The sequence below is a fragment of the Marmota flaviventris genome, chromosome 18 (assembly GCF_047511675.1).
Source record: "Marmota flaviventris isolate mMarFla1 chromosome 18, mMarFla1.hap1, whole genome shotgun sequence".
Taxonomy (NCBI): Eukaryota; Metazoa; Chordata; class Mammalia; order Rodentia; family Sciuridae; genus Marmota; species Marmota flaviventris.
The window spans coordinates 28,533,478-28,553,657 of NC_092515.1; the positions used below are offsets into that span (position 1 = coordinate 28,533,478).

Here is a 20,180-nt window from a genome sequence, read left to right on the forward strand (position 1 = left end):
GGCAGTATGTATGTTTTACTATCAAAATAAACAGCAAAAATTGGATGGTTTATTCATTCTATCTTTTCATATATCAGAATGGAATTATAGAATAATCTCTATTGTATGCTTATTATACTCCCAGAACTATGCTGGACATTTTACATGTGTTCTCTCATTTGATTTCTTATCCTGGAAGGTAGGAATTATTAACATTCCCATTTTTACAGATGAAGTGCTTGACAGGCGAAATAATTTGTCCAGCTGGTCAGTGACAAAAACCAGGATGGATACCTGGGTCCACTGGATCCAGCCTACATTATTAACCACAGTGGCCCATTGTCTTGCAATTGACTACTCCTCCCTTCCTTCCAAATATATGACTAGGCACCAGCATTGTGTCAGGAGATGAAGCTAAATAGTGAGGAGAGCAGTCACTCTGTTCAAGGGCTACTATTCTACCAGGTGACAAAAATAAGCAAACAAGTCACTTTGTAAGAGTTGTGGCCATTGCATTGGGGGTCCAGGAAAGTTTCCCAGAAATGGGAGGTCTTATTTGAGACCTGAAGAATATATAAATGGCAGCCTAGTCAAGGGATGTGGGGGAGATGAGAGTATCTCCGGCAGAGAAAATGCACGTAAGGTCTAGGTGGTAGGAACACAGAGAAAGAGATGGGGCAGAGAAAGTGATTAAGGCTGAAGCACTGGTCAGGGACTGGACAAAGAAAGGCCTGTGAGTCAGGATAAGGAGTATGAAATTCTGTTGGTAATGAGGCACCATATAGAGATTTTAATAAGATCAGTTCTCTACTTTTTTTTTTTTTTTTTTTTTTGCAGAGGGGTACTTTTTTGGTACCAAGAGTGGTTAACTACTGTGCCACATCTCCACTCTTTTTAATATTTTATTTAGAGAGAGGGCCTCACTAAATTGTAAAGGTGTGCATTGAGCTCACAATCCTCCTGCCTCAGCCTCCAGTGTCACTGGGATTACAGGCTGTGCCACCTCACCTGGCTCATTTCTCCAATTTTGATGTTAAGATGCCATGTATAGACTGGACTAAAAAGGAAGAAGCCTAGAGGTCTCTTCCAGTAATAAAACTGTTCCAATAAAGTAAGCTAGTGATAATGATATAATAAACCTGGGTAGCTGCAATGGAATGCAGTTTACAAAAATTTTAGGAGGTGGAATCATGAAGATTTGGTTGTGAGGAGTTAGAAAGAGGGTGATCAAGAATGACTCTTGGAACCTATGAATACAGGAATGGTGAAATTCAAGAGATAGCTGGGATAGGAGATATAAACATGGGAGTCAGTGGCACAACTAATGTGATTGATGTAAGCTAGAAAAATAGGTAAGTCATTGAAGTGTCCAAGGAGAGTGACATGTGTAAAGAGGGAAGAGGGCTGACTATAAACTCCTGAGCTTTAGGCACATCTATGAGACAGAGAGAAGAAAAGGGACCCACAGAGGATTCTGAAAAGAAAGAAAATTGGATTTCATAGTGATCAGAGAAAACAAGTATTACAAGGACATAAAAGTACTAAGAATCAGATACATGCTGCCTAGAGGTTAAATAAGAAGCTACAAGGAGAGGAGGTTATAGTCAGTTTTGGGACATGCATTCATGGAAATGGGCTCCTGAAAAGTGGTGGGGTGATGAACCACAGGGATAATAATTAAATGGAACAAAGATGAAACCATTTGTGAAAATAATCCATACAAAGTATTCTTTACGTGGTGAATTATAATTATGTCATTAAAAAATAATTATTGACTCATGCCCATTCTAGATGATCCTCCTTGGAATTCTTTCATATAGTACCTCACCTATGTGTTTCTTCATGACTTGGAAGAAACTCCACATCTGCACATTTTTTTTGTTCATTTTCTCTTTCCTAAGGAATGTAAACTTTATAGGGATAAGAGAAAGTTTTGTTCACATGGGCATATAACTGATTAATGAGTGTTTGGTGAGTGAATGACCAAAGCGGCTATTTTTTTATAGCAGAATCTGAAACTAATTGAATCTTTATTTTTTTTTTTTTTTCAGACAGAGGCCATTACCCTTTAGTGTGTCCTGAAATCAATTGTCAACATTTTAAAATGAAATATACAATACACAGAATGAGTAAACCTTTTTAATGTAAAAGTGTTTACCTATATATGTCTGTACAAATGGTATAACTGTATGCACATGTTGTGGTGTGAAATATTTTCTTACCATTTCTCAGTCAGAAACATTCTAAAGCCACCACCACACCACATCAAGTTATATGATATTATCTTCATTTTTACAGATGAAACAGAGTCTCAAAGAACAAAAGGGGGTTTGCTCAAAACCTAGCCTGCGAGGGGAAGAACACAAAGCCCAACCTGTTTGGATGCTACAGCATTGCTCCAAATTAGGGTCTGCTTCTGGCCATCAGGGCAAATGAGTATGATAGTTATATGATGTCCCCTTATACTTCTATCATTATAAATCTGGAAAATATTTTCATTTGGCAACAAATGCCTAGTTGACTAGAACTAATTTTTTCTGATCACAACCTATTTAATAGTTAGAATTTATTAGGTAGTGATTTAGATGACCAAATTGATCATCCAAATAAGAAGACTTTTATTTCTAGAACTATAACGAATAAATGAATATTTAAGAGATGACAGAATAGTTATGCAACATATTATCATCTGACATGCTAAAATCTACTTGAGTTCTTAATAAAGGGACAAAAATTATACTTCATACACACAAATACCATAACCCATTTTAACCAAAGGAAGAAATTTCATGTTGTTATTTCTGTACAATATCTAGAATCATGTACTATTTTAACAAGAAAAACTAGTATCTGATGCTTTTTAAAATATCTAAAAGTCTTTGTAACTGCTTATGGTCAACATATTACTTTCTCTGTAGAAATACAATTTATTATAATATAAGAAACAATGTATTTGATACTTCTATTTAAAAAAAGATCATATTTAGAGTATTTATAGCATTTGCTCTTTCCCTTTCTTCATAAAAACAACAATGACAATAACAACAACAAACTAGCTCATTTATTTTGTTAAAATACCCCAAGGCAACAATGAGTTTACTGGGTTTCTTTTATTTTTTCTTTTACCTGTAAGAAGTCAGTGCCCCTAAGTTAAACTCCATATGGCAACAACTAGATAAATCCAGTGTGCAACATTAGAATACAAGTGGCCTTGACTCTTCAAAAATTCAATATTATAAAAACAACAAAAACAATAACAACAACAAAGGCAAGGATATACCTAGACTAAGAGAGACTGTGAAGAAATAACACTAAAAGCAAGCTAGAAAAATAGGTAAGTCATTGAAGTGTCCAAGGAGAGTGACATGTGTAAAGAGGGAAGAGGGCTGAGTATAAATGTAAATTCTGACATATGCATGTGGATTCTAAAAAGGAAAGAAAAGCAATAATAAAATATAATTCTTAGGACAACTAGGAATATCTGAATGGGTTCGCAAAGATGACATTAAGGAATTACTATTAATTTTTTTAGATGTGACAATGCCATTATGTTCATGCAAAACATATTTATTCTTTAGAGATGCATGCTTAAGTATTTGATCGTGAAGTGTTAAGATGTCCATAGTTTTAAATGGTTCAGGGAAAAAACTATATTTTGATTTATCACTTTTTATGCATATCAAACACATAAACATATATATAGATACTCTGATGTTGGAATCTATAGAAATAACATGTAAAGTCCTCATGGACACAGAATCGCTTCATAAACTGGATGACAGTGAATAGTATTTATTGCTGGGGACATTCTAATCTGTTTTTTAATAGCAAGATTTTAGTATGTTAAAATAAATATATATCCAAATAAGAGAATGTAATTTAGCTATGATATAAATGAGGTAGATCTAAGTATTGAGAACAATTGTTTCTAAGAAATTAAGTGAAAAAGGCAGCTATAAAATGGTGTGTATGATAGGACTCACTTTACTTACATGCAATCACTCTTCTGAGACAATTTTTTGCCAAACCTGTTTCTGAGCTTCACATATGTTGATATGTATCTAGTTTACTACAGTTTTCAGTTTTGGAAATCAAATCATGGTTGATTACATACGCTCAAAAATCTTCTTCCTATTTGTGGCTTGACTTTCACTTTAATGATATTTAAGGTTTTACATTTTCATATAGTTCTTACATAATAAAACAAAAAAGAAAACCCATAAAACTAAACATACATGCATACATATACATTTTTTGGCGGCCCCAGAGATTGTACCCAGGCACTCTTATATGCTAGATAAGCCCTGAGCTACATTCCCAGCTCTTTGTTTTGAGACAGGGTCTCATTAAGTTGTCCAAGCTGGCTTCAAGCTTGAGATCTTCCAGCTCAGCCTCTCTAGTTGCTACGATTACAAGTATGAACCACTATATCCAGCAAAAAACATATATTTTCTTGCATGAAGTGAATATGCTTTAAAAAATCTGATAAACACACATCAAATCAATAGCCGTGCAAATATCTTGGATTACGAGTTTTGCTTTCTATACCATCTATGTCTATAATTTTTGAATATTTAAAGTAGCAAGTATTAGTTCATTATTAACCAAGGAAACTTCTATGGATGTTCATGAACATAAAACTTTATTTTTATGGGAATTTTTCTTGGAAGAGGATCTATAACTTTATCTATAGATTCTCAAAGGGATATGGGACCACAAAATGTTAACAACACAGCTGTAGGTTATATGAAATGTTTAGTGAACTAAATTTTTAGAGGCAGAAAGCTTCTTGACATTCTCAAGGTAACTTTGGGGAATTTACATAATCTCTCGGTTAGTTTTACAATATGTATAACAAGATTAATTTAAAAAACCCTTTATTCTATAAAATTGTTTTAAAAAATAAGCAAATACATGTCAAGTATTTAGAAAAGGGTCAAGGGTCATCTAAGTGCTTGAAAAAATGTGGTAGTCACTATTTTTAAACTATATTTCAGATGAAGACTAAAAAAAAAAATAAATAAAGAGATCCACTATTGTTTTTTGGGGGAAGAGTGTGCAGTACATATACCTTAATCAAGCCCTGGTGCTACTTATTAATAGGTCCTCACAGTTACAAAATAAGCAAGTAGAAGAGTGCTACAACAGAAAAACCTATCTCTGTAAAGTTTTTCTTTGAAGTGTTTACTCTAGTAATAAACGTGTCAGTCTCAGGGAAGTTACAGCATAGGTGCAATAAAATTCTCCTATTATTTTCTTTCTCTGGTGCCCCATTCTTATGAGAGAACATAAATGATACTATCAGAAACAACTGCTGTTTTTAGCAAACAGGTCTCTTCATCTTTGCTGATAAAGATCAGCTATTATTTAGAACAGAATTTGAATCAGTTCAAACTAAATGTATTTAGAAGTGATTCATAGGATAGATAACCTTATGATATCTTAAGGTTAGAGTGATTTTATTTTTATTTTAGAAAAATGAACCAAATTCTTGAAGAAGATCTCCATTATTTTTATATCTACTTAGATAAAATTTCCAGAGCTGAAGTTTCTAAACTTTGTATATACTTCTGAGAAATCCCTTGTGAAATTTCTGAGAGACTATGTATGTCTAAACTTCTGCAAATGAACACTGATTTCATCAAAAGTTCTCTTTGTTAGCTGTAAAATCTTTAGCTGAAGACATCTCTTCCTCAATTAGGTATAGTTTGAGCAATGAAAAATGTTATAGCAGTTTTATGCTCTGTTCTGATGCCCCAAACATGACTATTCAACAGCACCTATTTAGGGCTAAGTACTGTTTCAAGCATTGGAGAAACAGCAGTGAATAGAATCAACAAAAATCTCTGTCTTCATGGAGTTTATATTCTCCTATGGGATGAAATAATAAAAACAATAAGTATATAATATTTTAGCAGGTTATAGGGCCCTGGAGAAAACTGAAGCTGTTACAAGGGCAAAAAGGAGTGGATGAAAGTTGCAATTTTGAATACAGAAGGCTCACTAAAGAAATCAGACAACAGCTAAGTAAAGATGTGAAGAAGATTAAGTATATTTAATGAAGTAACTTCAGTGAAGTGATACAGATGTCTGGAAGAATAAATTTCTAGATTGAAAAAATAGCTACCTAACCCAAACTCTATGATTGAACCATGATTTGTAATATTGCTGGAACAACAAGGTGCTATATGTACAAGGCATCAGAGTGGGATAATAGATGAACAGAAGGTCAAAGAAGTAATCTTGAGCCAAAGTATGTGGGCTCTAGAAGGCCATTTTAAGGACTTTGGCTAGTTTGCTAAATGAAGAAGCTACTGGAAGATTTTAAGAAAAAGGGCATTATCTGATTTACATTTTGAAAGATCAGGGCAGCTCATGTGTTGAAAAGAGATTGTAGATGAAAAAAGGGTAGGAGAAGGGTACCAGTAATAACTGGAATAACTCGGGTAAGAAATGACAATGTTTGTATGAGGAAAGTTTCAGTGATGAGGGGAAGAAGTGATCAGGCTGAAGATATATTTTGAAGGCTGAACAAGATTTTCCTAATAGACTTGATGTGGGTGTGATGGGAAGAGGCAGCAAGGATCATTGTATTACTCTCTCATTACTTTGTGACTCTCAATGAGCAAAAGGCATGAATTTGCTCAGGGTAAGAGTTCTCAAGGTTTTTGTTTTCAGGACCTCTTTATACTTTTAGAAATTACAGAGCACCTGAAAGAACTTTTGTTTATAAAATTTAAATCACTTTCACTCCATGGACCCTCTGACAGAGTCTTTGTGAATGTACGGGATATCCAGACTGTATGCTGGAAATTGCAGGCCTAAGCAAAGATTAGGGTTATTACAGCAGAACTGCAAAAGAGTCAACATTCAGCTTTTGACATCCAAAACAGCAGTTTTTGAATAGTTAAAGAATAAGTCGGTGGTGTGTGGTGGCACACACCTGTAATCCCAGTGACTCAGGAGGCTAATGCAGGAGGATCCCAAGTTTGAGACCAACCTCTGCAACTTAGCAAGGCTCTAAGCAACTTAGTGAGACCCTGTCACAAAATGATAAATAAAAAGGGCTGGAGATGTGGCTCAGTGGTTTAATGCTCCTGGGTTCAATCACCAGCACCAAAATAAATAAATAAAATAAAATTTAAAAACAGAGAAAAGAAATACTTTATTGAGAGGAGAAGATTTTAATATTCTAATTTTCATATTTAATGGAAAACTTGAGGGTCTGAAAAAGTTTTACTTTAAATGACAGGTAGAAAAAACTCAAGTCAGGATACCAGGCTACATAAAATGGTTTGGAGCTAGTGAAAGTCAGAAGGACAAGAGGAGATCTGATATCACTTCCCTTGACCAGTTTTCCTGACAGTCTTAGTGTCCAACTTGTAGAGGCATAGTGCCCAAAACATAGAAATTAATGCTGCTAAAGGGGAAACAGGGTGCATAGGGAACTAGACCCTGCTTCCTATTGGAATTCAAGCAGGAGCCTGTCTTTTAGAATAAAAGGTACTTATAGGGGTTCTCCTAAGTGTCTTTTCTAGACAGTGTAGAAGGGACCAACCTAGTATTTTCAAACTGACCTTAACTTTTATTTGTAGAGACGGAATTCAAAATCACCTGTGGTGAACATAAAAGGTAGCCAATTTGAGAGTCAATGGACCTTCAAAGGGACTAATATAGTACAAGGAAAATGAATTATATGGCAAAAGATGGGGCCATAGACAGTCCAAGTTATAGATATATGGTAAGATGGAGTTTCAAAGGAATACATAAGAAGCAGAATTAAGTCTGCTAAAGTGAACTATTAGCCTTTGACTGTGTCAGGAAAAGAGGTCAGGAACTCTTGGTGCCCAACTGCCAACTTAGGGAGCAAATGCTAGCAGGGTACTTAATACATAAGGGCTACCAAAGTAAAGGCACAAGGATCTAAGGGCAATACAAAAGTCTCCTTCTAATCCTTTAACATATAAGCCTATTCTTAGGTTCTAACCAGTTCCTATTTTTGCTAGGGGAAGAAAGAATGTGAAAAGATACAGAAAAACTAAAACTTAACCCCCAAAAGACTAAAAGGTTAAACACTCAGATAATTCCACCCTACACCTTTTGTGTATGTGTGTGAGACAGATATGCTGGGGATCAAACCCAGGGCAAGCTCACTAACACTGCAAAGTACATCCAGCCTAAAGATAAATTTAATTGACAAGTTTAAATTTCCTTGGGTAACAAACAAATTACCCAAGGTAAGGCATTCAGCCTTCTATCAGTTTTAGAAAACAAACAGGTTACCTTTCCTATATACACATATTATAAATTGGTAAAATTTTAATGTCACCACATAACATTTTAAAGTAACCCTTTTTATTTAAATGTAATAAATCTCTTATTTAAATGACCAATCATCGGACTATTTCTTTTACTTAAGGAAAACTTCCAGAAGAATAATATACTAACATAGTCTATAAGGGAGAATGCAAGTAAACAATAAGTGAAGAAATTAATTCCTCCATAGCAAGGCAGGACTTAGACGGCCTGTTCTGTTGAATAGACAATACTGATGACAATTAAAATGGAGAAGTGAATATCTAAATATATAACTAAAATACCAATGAGAAAATTTAACTGTGTCAAAGATTTAAATGCAAAAGCATAAAACCACCAAAAATAATTAAAAACTTGTTTGTTACCCAAAATATTACATCCAAGTGGCATTTGCCAAGCATGACACAAAACAAAGATACCATGAAAGAAAAGACAAATTTGATTAATAAATATTTAACAGTTATATATGATCAAAAGAAAAAAGGCATTTATACAAATTAAAACACGCAACATACATATAATATATCATGTACCAAAAAGCAGAAATAATTTTCTTAAAGTAAAAAGAACTTTTGTAAATAAACTTTTAAAAAAGAAGAAGAAAAAAAAAAAAACTCTAACAGAAAAATGGGTAAATACTTGAATAGGCAATTCCAAAATAAAGAATTATAAATGGTAAGTGTATGTAAAGCTGTTTGACATTAATGATATAACTCAAGAAATGCAAATCAAAATAAGATGCAATATTCCCCTGTGAAACTGACAAAAATGGAAAATACCAAAAGTCATATATATTTTTTGGTATGCCTGAAATAACTCATAATTAATAATTATATATTTTACAATATAAAAGAAAATACCAAATTTGGTAAGAATGACTACTTTCATACACTTTTTGTAGGAAGGTAAATTTGGTATAAACTCTGAAGGGAAACTACAATATTTATTAGAATTCAAAATAAAAGTTGTAATTATTTGTTTATTCTTTATCCACTTTTCTGAAAAACATTATTTAAGGGAAAATACACATAATTACAACCTTAATAAACTTCTGATAATAGCTAATATACTTATGTTTGCACAAGAACAGAGAGATATACGTACAAAAATATTTACTGGAACACTGTTGCAAACAAACAAGAAACATATCTGTCTACCAAGAGATGAATATTTAAGTAAATTATAGCATCTCTATATAATGGAATGATATGAATCTATAAAAGGTCAATTTTATACTGCTGATATGCTAATATATATGAATTAAGACAGAATGACAGTTATCTACACACTAATTCAACTTGGACCAAACACAAAATTGTGTGTAGATCTGCACAGGATGTATCAGCTAGAAGAAACTGAATATACATTTGAACTGTTTAAAATTTCTTACCATAACCATGCTACTTTAAAATAATTCAAAAGCAAACAAAGTTTGTAGCCCTCTGTCTATCCATGGCCTTAAAAATACTGAAGACTCCTATACTTCAGGTTATGACCTAGACCTTCTTCTCTAGCTCTGGGATCAAGCTGACAATGGACATCTACATGTAGGCACAAATACTTTTTATTGAAAATCAAATTATCCCAAATAAAGAATATTAAGAGAAAGTAATGGTCTACATATTGGACAAGGAATTCTGATATTTTCTCTCTCTCTCTCTTTCTTTTGAAGGTAGATACTTATTCTTTAGTTATCAAATGAGCTAAACAGACAGTAAGGTTGATTTTCATTTGCAGAAGAAAAGAAGTGTTTCAGGATCTGCTCTAGCTGATTAATGGTCATTGCTGTTATGAATGGAGGGGTAGCCTGAAGAATTAATAGCCAGATTTGATTACTGATGTAAATGAGATGATGAGAATAATGTGATCAGATCACTATATAGAATAGTTCACAGTATTAAGTAACTTGAATACTTGAAGTCTATTTAAAAAGCTGTAGTAGTCATGAATCAGAATTGCCAGTGGTTATAAATAAGTCTTTGCCTGACAGAGTAACAGAACTTAAACCAAAATAAAAACATTAGGAAGAGACAGTGATCTGAAAAGGAAAACACAGCAATCCATAGGGAAAACTAAGAAATGGTCAACTCACAAAAGCAAAGAAAATGTACTTCAATAATAATCTGAGAAATGCATACTAAAATCATAATAAATACCATTATTTTCCATCCTTTAAATTGATGATAATTTAAAAAGGTAATAAGTTCAATTCCCAGTAATGCCAAAAAAAAATTTTATTTTTGTTTTGTTTTTCTTCTAAGGCTTATTCTTCAGAAAGTTTTCTATATCCTAAGGAATGAGTACACTCTGGACAACGAGAAGCTCACCATAGTTTAAAATTTGGTCAAATTCTTTGATCAATTTTGTAGGGTTCCATAGTCCTAAGCCTTGTGAGATGATCTCCTTTGTCATTAAGAACAGTTTGTCTAACTAATAAAGATTTACTTCATTCTTCCGCATATTATGGCTAAATTTGTCTGCTTCTTCCAGACTAACTAAATGATCTTTGACAGCTGAAGGCACTTCTTGCCATCTTTATAACTCAAAAATGATTACAGAGGGCTTTACAATAGAACAAGTACTCAATGAATGCTGACATAACTTTAAAGGAGATAGTAATTTGAATGTCACAACTCTAATAATTATAAATTTTTAATATTTCCTTAATATATTTTAACTTCTTAAAAGTGATTATCAGAATTTTTTTACATTTTATATAATAGATTGTTTACTTAAAACTCATACCTCCTGTAAACACAATTGTGTCATTTTATGTCAGAATTTCATAAGGCAGATTTTGTTGATTGTGTAAAAATACCCAAGAATTCTTTAGAAATTATTTAAATGCAAAGTCAATATTGTTTAAGAAAGTCTAATATTATTGAACTCAAAGTAAATTTCTAAAACATCATGACAGAATTTTCCTAAAAAAAAAAAAAAAAAAATTATGTGGGGAAAAGTATGTGTATGTGTAATGTCAATGAGGTAACAGAAAAATTAGCCTACAACTATAGAATTTCCTCATCTTGAAAAATGAGTTGTTAAGACCACTTCCATGGCAAGAAGTACTCATACCATTACTACTGACAGTTTCATATGATTTAGTGTCCCAGATAAGCCAAACTAAAAATAACCTCTGTTTTCCTTGTTCAATTCCCTCTTTTTTTTCCATTGTAAGTGTACATTTGAAACCAAACAACTCAGAACCATAAAGAGCTCACTCTGTAAAGGACTGGCTTTGTTTGTTTTAAATCAGTAAAATTCAGAGTACATTTGGGTGCTAATTTCTTAACTGTTCAAATGGTATTCATAAAAATGTGCTAGCAAAATTCATAACAAATTTAGAGTTAATAAAAGGCTTAAAGAACATAATTTTAGTTGTCTTTTCTTTTTTAAATTTTATTACTTTTAGCCTTTTTTGTTCATTTGCAATTAGTTCAGTGACTAAAAATGTCATAGCAAAATCAGATCAGAAGCCTTTGAAAACTGGAGTCAAAAAAATGGGGAGAAGAAAAAAATAAAGGATTTATCTTTGCCTATCACACTGTACACTATATATGTACACTGATTGAAGATCACGGTGGTAGTTTTTTCTTCTTCTTTTTTTTTAAATAGGAAACACCAATTAATAATATATACAGAAGAGTGACATATCTAGTGTGCCACAATTTTGCAACTCCTGTTGAAATAACGGACCTGACAACAATTATCATTGCTAAAACCATTAAGGAGCAGTATAGTAGATGACCCATGCTGAGCAAACCCTAAGCTAGAGAACAATTTTACACTATAAAAGAAAAGTTAAATGATCAGTCTGCATAATGAGCTGAAACACACAGCAACACACTGGAAGGATTCCTGACCACTACTCCTGCCTGTTGATTCTACAAAGCTGGATTCTGGTTAAGGTTCTAAATCTAAACACTAAGAACAGAAGCCAGAGTAACATGCTAATATCATGGGGATACAATGAGAAAAATCCAGACACAGATAATTTTTTTTTTGTCTGTTATGAGTCCTGTTTAGCTCCTGGTTTGATAAAAACAAGTGGGATATTTTGAATAGTGACAGGATATTTGATGATATTCAACTTTATTATTTAATTTTTTAGGTTTCAAAATGATTTTTTTGGTGGCTACAGAGATACAGAGAGTGAAGTATGTATAAATGAAATTATATGTTTGGATTTTGTTTAAAATTATCTGGAGTGGAGAGACTTGTGTGGATGGGTACAGAAAGGAAACATGATTGGCATTCATAACTAAGATATCATTTATAACTAAGCTAGGGAATTAAGTGTGCATATATTTATATTATTTTGCCTACTATTCTATGTTAAAATTTTTCCACATTAAAAAGTTTTTTTTAAAAAAATCGTTTTGGAGTACATAAACTAAATATTTTTCTTTAGCATTAGTCAAAGACTTTTAAAAAGAAAGGAAAGAAACATCAGGCAACATGACAAAATTATCATGAATTCATAAAAATGGGAGAATTCAAATTTTGAGGTGGATAACAAACAACAACAATAAAATAACTACAAACTTATTTATTATATTCAGTACTGTTTTTATGTTTCAAATGATTTCTTATAAACTTTTTTTTTTTTTTTTTTTTAATTTTTTATTGTGGGTTGTTCAAAACATTACAAATTTCTTGACATATCATATTCCACACTTTGATTCAAGTGGGTTCTTATAAACTTTTAACAGTCGGGTCTTAACATTCAGTCCACGAGCAAGTGAATACAAGAATAAGTAAAATCTGTAATTCTTAGGCAGTTTAAATTACATATTTCACATTTATGTGCAACTTACCTGCTGTAAAATCTTCAGTCAGATCAATAAATGCATGAGAATGTGGAATTCGCATTTTACTTTTAGTGGTCAAAGCAGGATGCCATGATAAATTTCTAAAATATAAAATAAAAATAACTTTTTTAAGGTAAACATCAAATGAGTATTGCTCAAGTAGAAAAATCTCCCTGCATGCCAAACATTTTAAGATTATTTGTTTTTATTGAGATATTGTTATTGTTTAGATGGGAGGTGTCCTCCCAAAGCTTACTTGTGGCACAATGCAAGTAGGTTCAGAGAAGAAATGATTGGGTTCCGAGAGTCTTAACCGAACTGGTGAATTCATCACTTTACAGGATTAACTGAATGGTAAAAGAAGGCAGGTGAGTTGTTGCAGGAGGAGGTAGAGCATTGCGGGGTGTGGCTTTGTGGTATATATTTTGTATCTGGCCAGGGGAGTCTACCATGTGAGCTGCTTCTCTCTGCTACATTTTTCTGCCATGATATTCAGCCTCACCTTGAGCCTCCAAGGAATGGAGTCTCTTGTCTATGGATTGAGACCTCTGAAACTGTGTACCCTCAAATAAACTTTCCCACCTCTACAGTTTTTCTAGTTGGGTCCTTTTAGTCACAGCAGCAAAAAAGCTAACTAAAACAGAAATTGGCACCAGATATTGGTTGTTGATGTAACCATCTTCACTATGTAGCTCATAAGCACAGAGCATTTTGGAATTGGTTGGAGGAATTTTGAGGTGTTTAACAGGGCAAGCTTGAAATGCTTTAGACTGTTGCAGAGTTTAATGGCTGATTCTCATGGGAGCTCAGAAGACCAGATTGCCAATGGGATAGTGAGCAGTGAAAACAGGGCTCAAGAGGGTTCATAGAAGACCTCCACTGGAATTTGGAATAGAGGCCATTTGTGTTATGTTCTGGCTGAAAAACTGTCTGCATTTTGCCCATGATTTGAGACTTTCTGTGAGGATAATTTTAAAAGTGAAGGACTTCTTAATCTGGTGAAAGTAATTTCTAGATAGCATAGCATTCAGGCAGTGACATGGATATTGCTGGTGGGTATAAGCCAAATTTATTGTGTTAATCAGGAGCAGAAAGCAAAGCAGAAATATTTGAAAAACTTGGACTTGAAACGTGGGAATAAAACTGGAACTCAGGGGCTGGGGTTATAGCTCAGTGGTAGAGTGCTTGCCTCATATGTGTGAGCCCCTGGATTCAATCAGCAGCAGCACATTAAAAAAATAAATATTTGTTTGGAAGATCTATCCAGTGGTGAGAGAGGTATAAGTCACCCAAGATTACTTGTATTGTGGTCAGTTTGACTTTTGAACTTGTGAAGAGTTTGTTTGAGAAATGTAGATGCTCCATTGTTTGTGTGTATGTAATATTTATAATTGTTGTCTTTTTGATGTGTGGTTCACTTATGGCATTTGCAGCTATATGGATGGCGTTGGAGAAGATAATGCTAAGTGAAGTTAGCTAATACCAAAAAAACAAATGCCGAATGTTTTCTCCCATATAAGGAGGCTGATTCATAGTGGGGTAGGAAGAGGGAGCATGGGAGGAATAGAGGAACTCTAGATAGGGCAGAGGGGTGGGAGGGGGCAGGGGCTTAACAAGGATGGTGGAAAATAATGGACATCATCTTTCAAAGTACATGTATGAAGACACAAATTGGTGTCAACATACTTTATATACAAACAGAAATAAGAAAAATTGTGTTCTATATGTGTAATAAGAATTGTAATGCATTCCACGGTCATTTTTTAAAAAATCAATAAAAAATATATTGTGTCCAACTGAAACTAAAAAAAATATTTTAAAAAATTGGGCTAAGGAAGTTGCAGTTGTTAAAGACATTACTGCTACTAAAGGAATGCTAAAGACTGCTCAGATAAAATAAGAAAGATGGTTTGAGGGCATCTCAGGAGTTGGCAAGACAATACGCATTTCAAGCTCAAGGGAATAAAAGTAAAAATTCTCTTGAGAAGAGATCAGTGGGCGCACTTCTTGCACAAGAGTGCCTAGGAAGTTTAAATGTGGAAGTTTTTTCAACAAGTTCTGCTTTTTATTTCTATGCGTTTCCCTATTTGGGATATTTCATATAAGTAAATGATACAATACGGCATTTTGTGTCTGGCTTCTCACATTTAGAATAATGTTTTCAAGTTCATCAGTGTTGAAATATGTGTCAGTCCTTTTATGTTGGACAATATTGCATGATTATCTGCATATGTTTATTCATTCATGTGTCAAAGGACATTGGCTTGATTCCACTATTTTTCTGCTATTAATGTTCATGTACAAGTATTCATGGAGATATATGATTTCAACTCTTTTCAGTATCAGGAGTGGAATGCCTGGGCTATAAGGCATCTAACTGTATGTTTGACTTTTTGAACAATTTTCCAAAGTGGTTTCACTATCTGAGATTCCTGCAAGCAATATAAGTGGGTGTTAATATCTCCATATGTTTGTTAAATTGTTATCATTCATTTGTTTTAACATAGCCATTCTAGAAGTCTTATTTGTATTTTCCTGATGTATAATGATGCTGAGCATGTTTTCATGTGCTTTTTGGATATATGTATATCTTCTCTGGAAAACTATCTACTCATATCCTTTACCCATTTAAAAATTATATTATATATTGCTTTAATATTGAGTTATAAGTGTTCTTTATATAATTTGGATACTAGATTTTTATCTATTTCTTAATTTACAGTATTTTCCTCTCTGTGGGTGTTATTTCATTTTCTTGATAGTGACCTTTAAAGTCAAGTTTTTACTTTTGATAAGGTCCAATTCATCTATTCTAATTTTTTCTTCTTATTTTTTGGTACCATATTTAATGATTCACTATGTAATGATGCAAGGTTATAAAGATTTACGTGTTCTAAGAGTTTTATGGTTTCAACTCTTTTGTCTTTAATTTTTATCTTGAGAATAAGAAAGCAAATGTTTTAATGTCACAGATGATTTTTTAAGACTGTGGAAAATGACAACGATTCTCTTTAATACATATTAATTCACAGTTTTAGACCATGCAAAAGAATTTATGTGTACCTCACAGTAAATGGAAAATATTAACTCAAAAACAGATTAAAAAGCTAAAATCATAGAAGCTAAAACCTAGGAGAAAACAGAGGGTACATCTTAATAACCTTATATTTAGCAATGAATTCTTAGATATGACACCAAAAAAATTTTTAAAAAAAAGAAGAACCTGAACCATTCAAAATTAAAAACCTTGTACAAAGGACACATGAAGAAAGTGAAAAAAAAAAACAAAAACAAAACAACAACAACAAAAAATCCACAGAATAGGAAAATACATTTGGAAATCCTATCTTTGTAAAAGTCTAATCAAAGTAAAGAGTACTTTTACAACTCAAGTGCCAGAAGACCTAATTTAAAAAAGGACAAAGGTAGAGCAATAGGCAAGAGAAGGAAATGAAAATGGACAAAAATAGAAAAGAAGAAGTCAAATTATCACTATTTGTAGATAATATGATCCTATACTTAGAAGATCCAAAAAGGTCCACCAAAAGATTGTTAGAATTAATAAACAAATTCAGCAAAAGTAGCAGGTACAAAATCAACATGCAAAAATCCATGGATTTTCTTACAACAATGATGAATCTGCTGAGAAAGAAATCACAAAAATAATAGCATTCACAATAGCCTCAAAAAGTAAATTAAAATAAAATATCTAGAAATAAATTTAACCCAGGAGGGTGAAAGACCTCTACAACTGAAAATTATAAATTATTGAAGAAAGAAATTGAAGAGGACCTCAGAAGATAGAAAGACCTACCATGTTCATGGATAGACACAATTAATATTGTTAAAATGGCCATATTACCAAAAGCAATGCAATCCACATTGAAATACCAATGACATTTTCCACAGAACTAGAAAAAAAATGGTGGAATGAAATGAACATCATTACCCTAGTTATATGTATGACTGCACATATGGTGCAACTCTACATTGTGTAAAACCAGAGAAATGAAAATTTGTGATCCATTTGTGTATAATGAATTGAAAAGTTTTCTGCTATCATGTATAACTGATTAGAAGTATAAAAAAATAAATTTTAAAAAAGTACTAAAATTCATTTGGAAGAATAAAAGATCCAGAATACTTAATGCAATTCTAGTCAAAAAAGCAATGTCAGAGGCATCACAATACCTGAATGCAAATTATACTACAATGCTACAGTAACAAAAACTGCATGGTACTGGCATAAAAACAGACACACAGACCAGTGAAACAGAACAGAAGACACAGAGACAAACACACATAGCCATATCCATCCTTGAAAAAGGAGGAAAAAGACACGCTTTTAACAAATGGTGCTAGAAAAATGGGATATTTTATTTATTTTTATATATATATGATGAGACTAGATCCATATTTCTCATTCTGCATAAAAATGATATGAAAATGGATCAAAGGTCTAGGAATGTCACCAGAAGCTATGCAATTCTTAGAAAGAAACATAAGATCAAAAATCAACATACAGGCACAAGCAAAATGACTTTCTCAATAGGACTAAAACTCAGGAAATAATACCAAGAATTAATAAATGAGATGACATGAAATTAAAAAGCTTCTGTTCAGCAAAGGATACAGTTAAGAATGTGAAGAGGGAACCCATGGAATGAGAGAAAATCTTTGGCAGCTACTTTTCTGAGAAAGGATTGATATCAAGATATATAAAGAACTAAAAAAAACAACAAACAAACAAACAAACAAAAAACCAGCAACAAATTGTTGTTAAAAATAACAAACAATCTAATTAATAACTGGGCAAATGGATTAAACAGATACTTCTCAAAAGAAAAAATACTAATGGATGACAAATATATAAAAATATACTCATCATCATTAGCAAGTAAAGAAATGCAAATCAAAACTAAGATTTCATCTCACAGTAGTCTGTGTGGCAGTTATCAGAAACACAAATAAGGGTTGGGGTTGTGGCTCGGTGGTAGAGTGCTCATCCAGCATGCATGAAGCACTGGGTTCAATCCTTAGCACCACATAAAAATGAAATAAAGATATTAAAAAATACAAACAATAATAAATGAAGAAGAGAATGTGGAGAAAAAGAAACATTTTTACACTGTTGGTGGAATTGTAAATTAGTACAACCACTATGGAAATTACTATGGAGATTCCTATCAAGGTTAGGAATGAAACTACCATAAGATCCACTATACCCCTTCTCAGTATTTATCCTAAAGAATTAAAGTCAGCATTTTATAGAGATATATGCAGAACCATGTACTATAGCAGCACAATTCATAGTAGCCAAACTATGGAACTAGTCTAGGGTCCATTAATTGATGAATGGATAAAGAAAATATGGTATAAGTATATACAATGGAGTTTTTTTCAGCCACAAAGAAGAATGAAATTATGTTGCTTGCAGGAAAATTAATGGAACTTGAGAATAATATGTTAAGTGAAATAAACCAATCTCAGAAAGTCAAGGGTAGTATGTTTTCTCTTATATATGAAAGAAAGAGAGGACAAAGAAAAGAAAAGTGAAGGGTGAGCCCATGAAAATCAAAGAGAAATCAATAGAATAGAGGAAATAGATCAGGTGGAGGGAGGAAGAGAGGAAACAGGAAATTATTATAGAATGATATTGGCCAAATTATATTGAATACAAATATGTAAAAATGAATCTTCATATTATGTATAACTATCATGCACCATTAAAAATATGGGATTTAAAAACAAAATAAATAAAAATGGGCAAGGATTGGACACTTCTACAGAGAAAATTTACAACTGGCCATTAAGAACATCAAGAGATGTTCAATATAATTTGTAATTACAAAATGCAAATTAAAACCATATGTAACAGCATTTTGTCACCACCAAGATGGCAATAGTCTAAAAGTAGAAAATAACAAGTCTTAGGATGTTGGAGAAGCAGGATTCTTTCTTTCTTTATTTATTTTTAAAAATTTATATATAACAGCAGAATACATTACAATTCTTATTACATATATACAGCACAATTTTTCATATCTCTGGTTGTGTACATAATATATTCACACCAATTCGTGTCTTCATACACGTACTTTGGATAATAATGATCATCACATTCAACCATCATTAATTACCCCATGCCCCCTTCATTACCCTCTCACCCCTCTGCCCTATATAGAATTCCTCTATTCCTCCCATGCTCCCTCTCCCTATCCCACTATGAATCAGCCTCCTTATGTCAAAGAAAATCAGTCAGCATTTGGATTTTTGGAATTGGCTAATTTCACTTAGCATTATCTTCTCTAACTCTATTCATTTACCTGCAAATGCCATGATTTTATTCTCTTTTATTGCTGAGTAATTTTCCATTGTGTATACATGTCACACTTTTTTTTTTTTTTAATCCATTTATCTATTGCAGGGCATCTAGGTTGGTTCCACAATTTAGCTATTGTGAATTGTGCTGCTATAAACATTGATGTGGCTGTGTCCCTGTACTATGCTATTTTTAAGTTCTTTGTGTATAGACCGAGGAGAGGAATAGCTGGGTCAAATGGTGGTTCCTTTTCCAATTTTCCAAGAAATCTCCATACTGCTTTCCAGATTGGCTGCACCAATTTGCAGTCCCACCAGCAGTGTATGAATGTACGTATTCCCCCACATCCTTGCCAACACTTATTGTTTGTATGCATAACAGTTGCCATTCTGACTGGAAAGAGATGAAATCTTAGAGTGGTATTGATTTGCATTTCTCTAATTGCTAGTGATGATGAACATTTTTTCATGTGTTTGTTTACTGATTGTACATCATCTTCTGAGAAGTGTATCTTCAGGTCCTTGGCCCATTTGTCTCTGCTTCACTATAATAACAGAGAAGCAGGATTCTTTATACATTACCATGGGGAATGTAAAATGGTATAGTTGTGAAGAAATCAATTTTGAAAAGTTAAAAAAAAAAACAACTACCATAGAACCTTTTACTTCTACACTGAGTTATATAGGTAAAAAAAAAAAATGAAAAACAGATATTCATATACTTGTACAAGAATGCTCTTAACAATGTTATTC

At 32.8% G+C, this 20,180-nt stretch overlaps 1 protein-coding gene across 2 annotated transcripts in view; it reads right to left on the reverse strand.

Annotated features, from left to right (window-relative positions):
* The window catches only part of Itfg1 (integrin alpha FG-GAP repeat containing 1), a 240,856-nt gene that overhangs the window by 198,246 nt on the left and 22,430 nt on the right, over positions 1-20,180 (reverse strand). For both annotated transcript variants that reach the window (XM_027939156.3, XM_027939157.3), the window contains exon 6: positions 13,113-13,207. In XM_027939156.3, the coding sequence (XP_027794957.1) occupies positions 13,113-13,207 (95 nt within the window). The remainder of the gene's footprint in view (positions 1-13,112; positions 13,208-20,180) is intronic.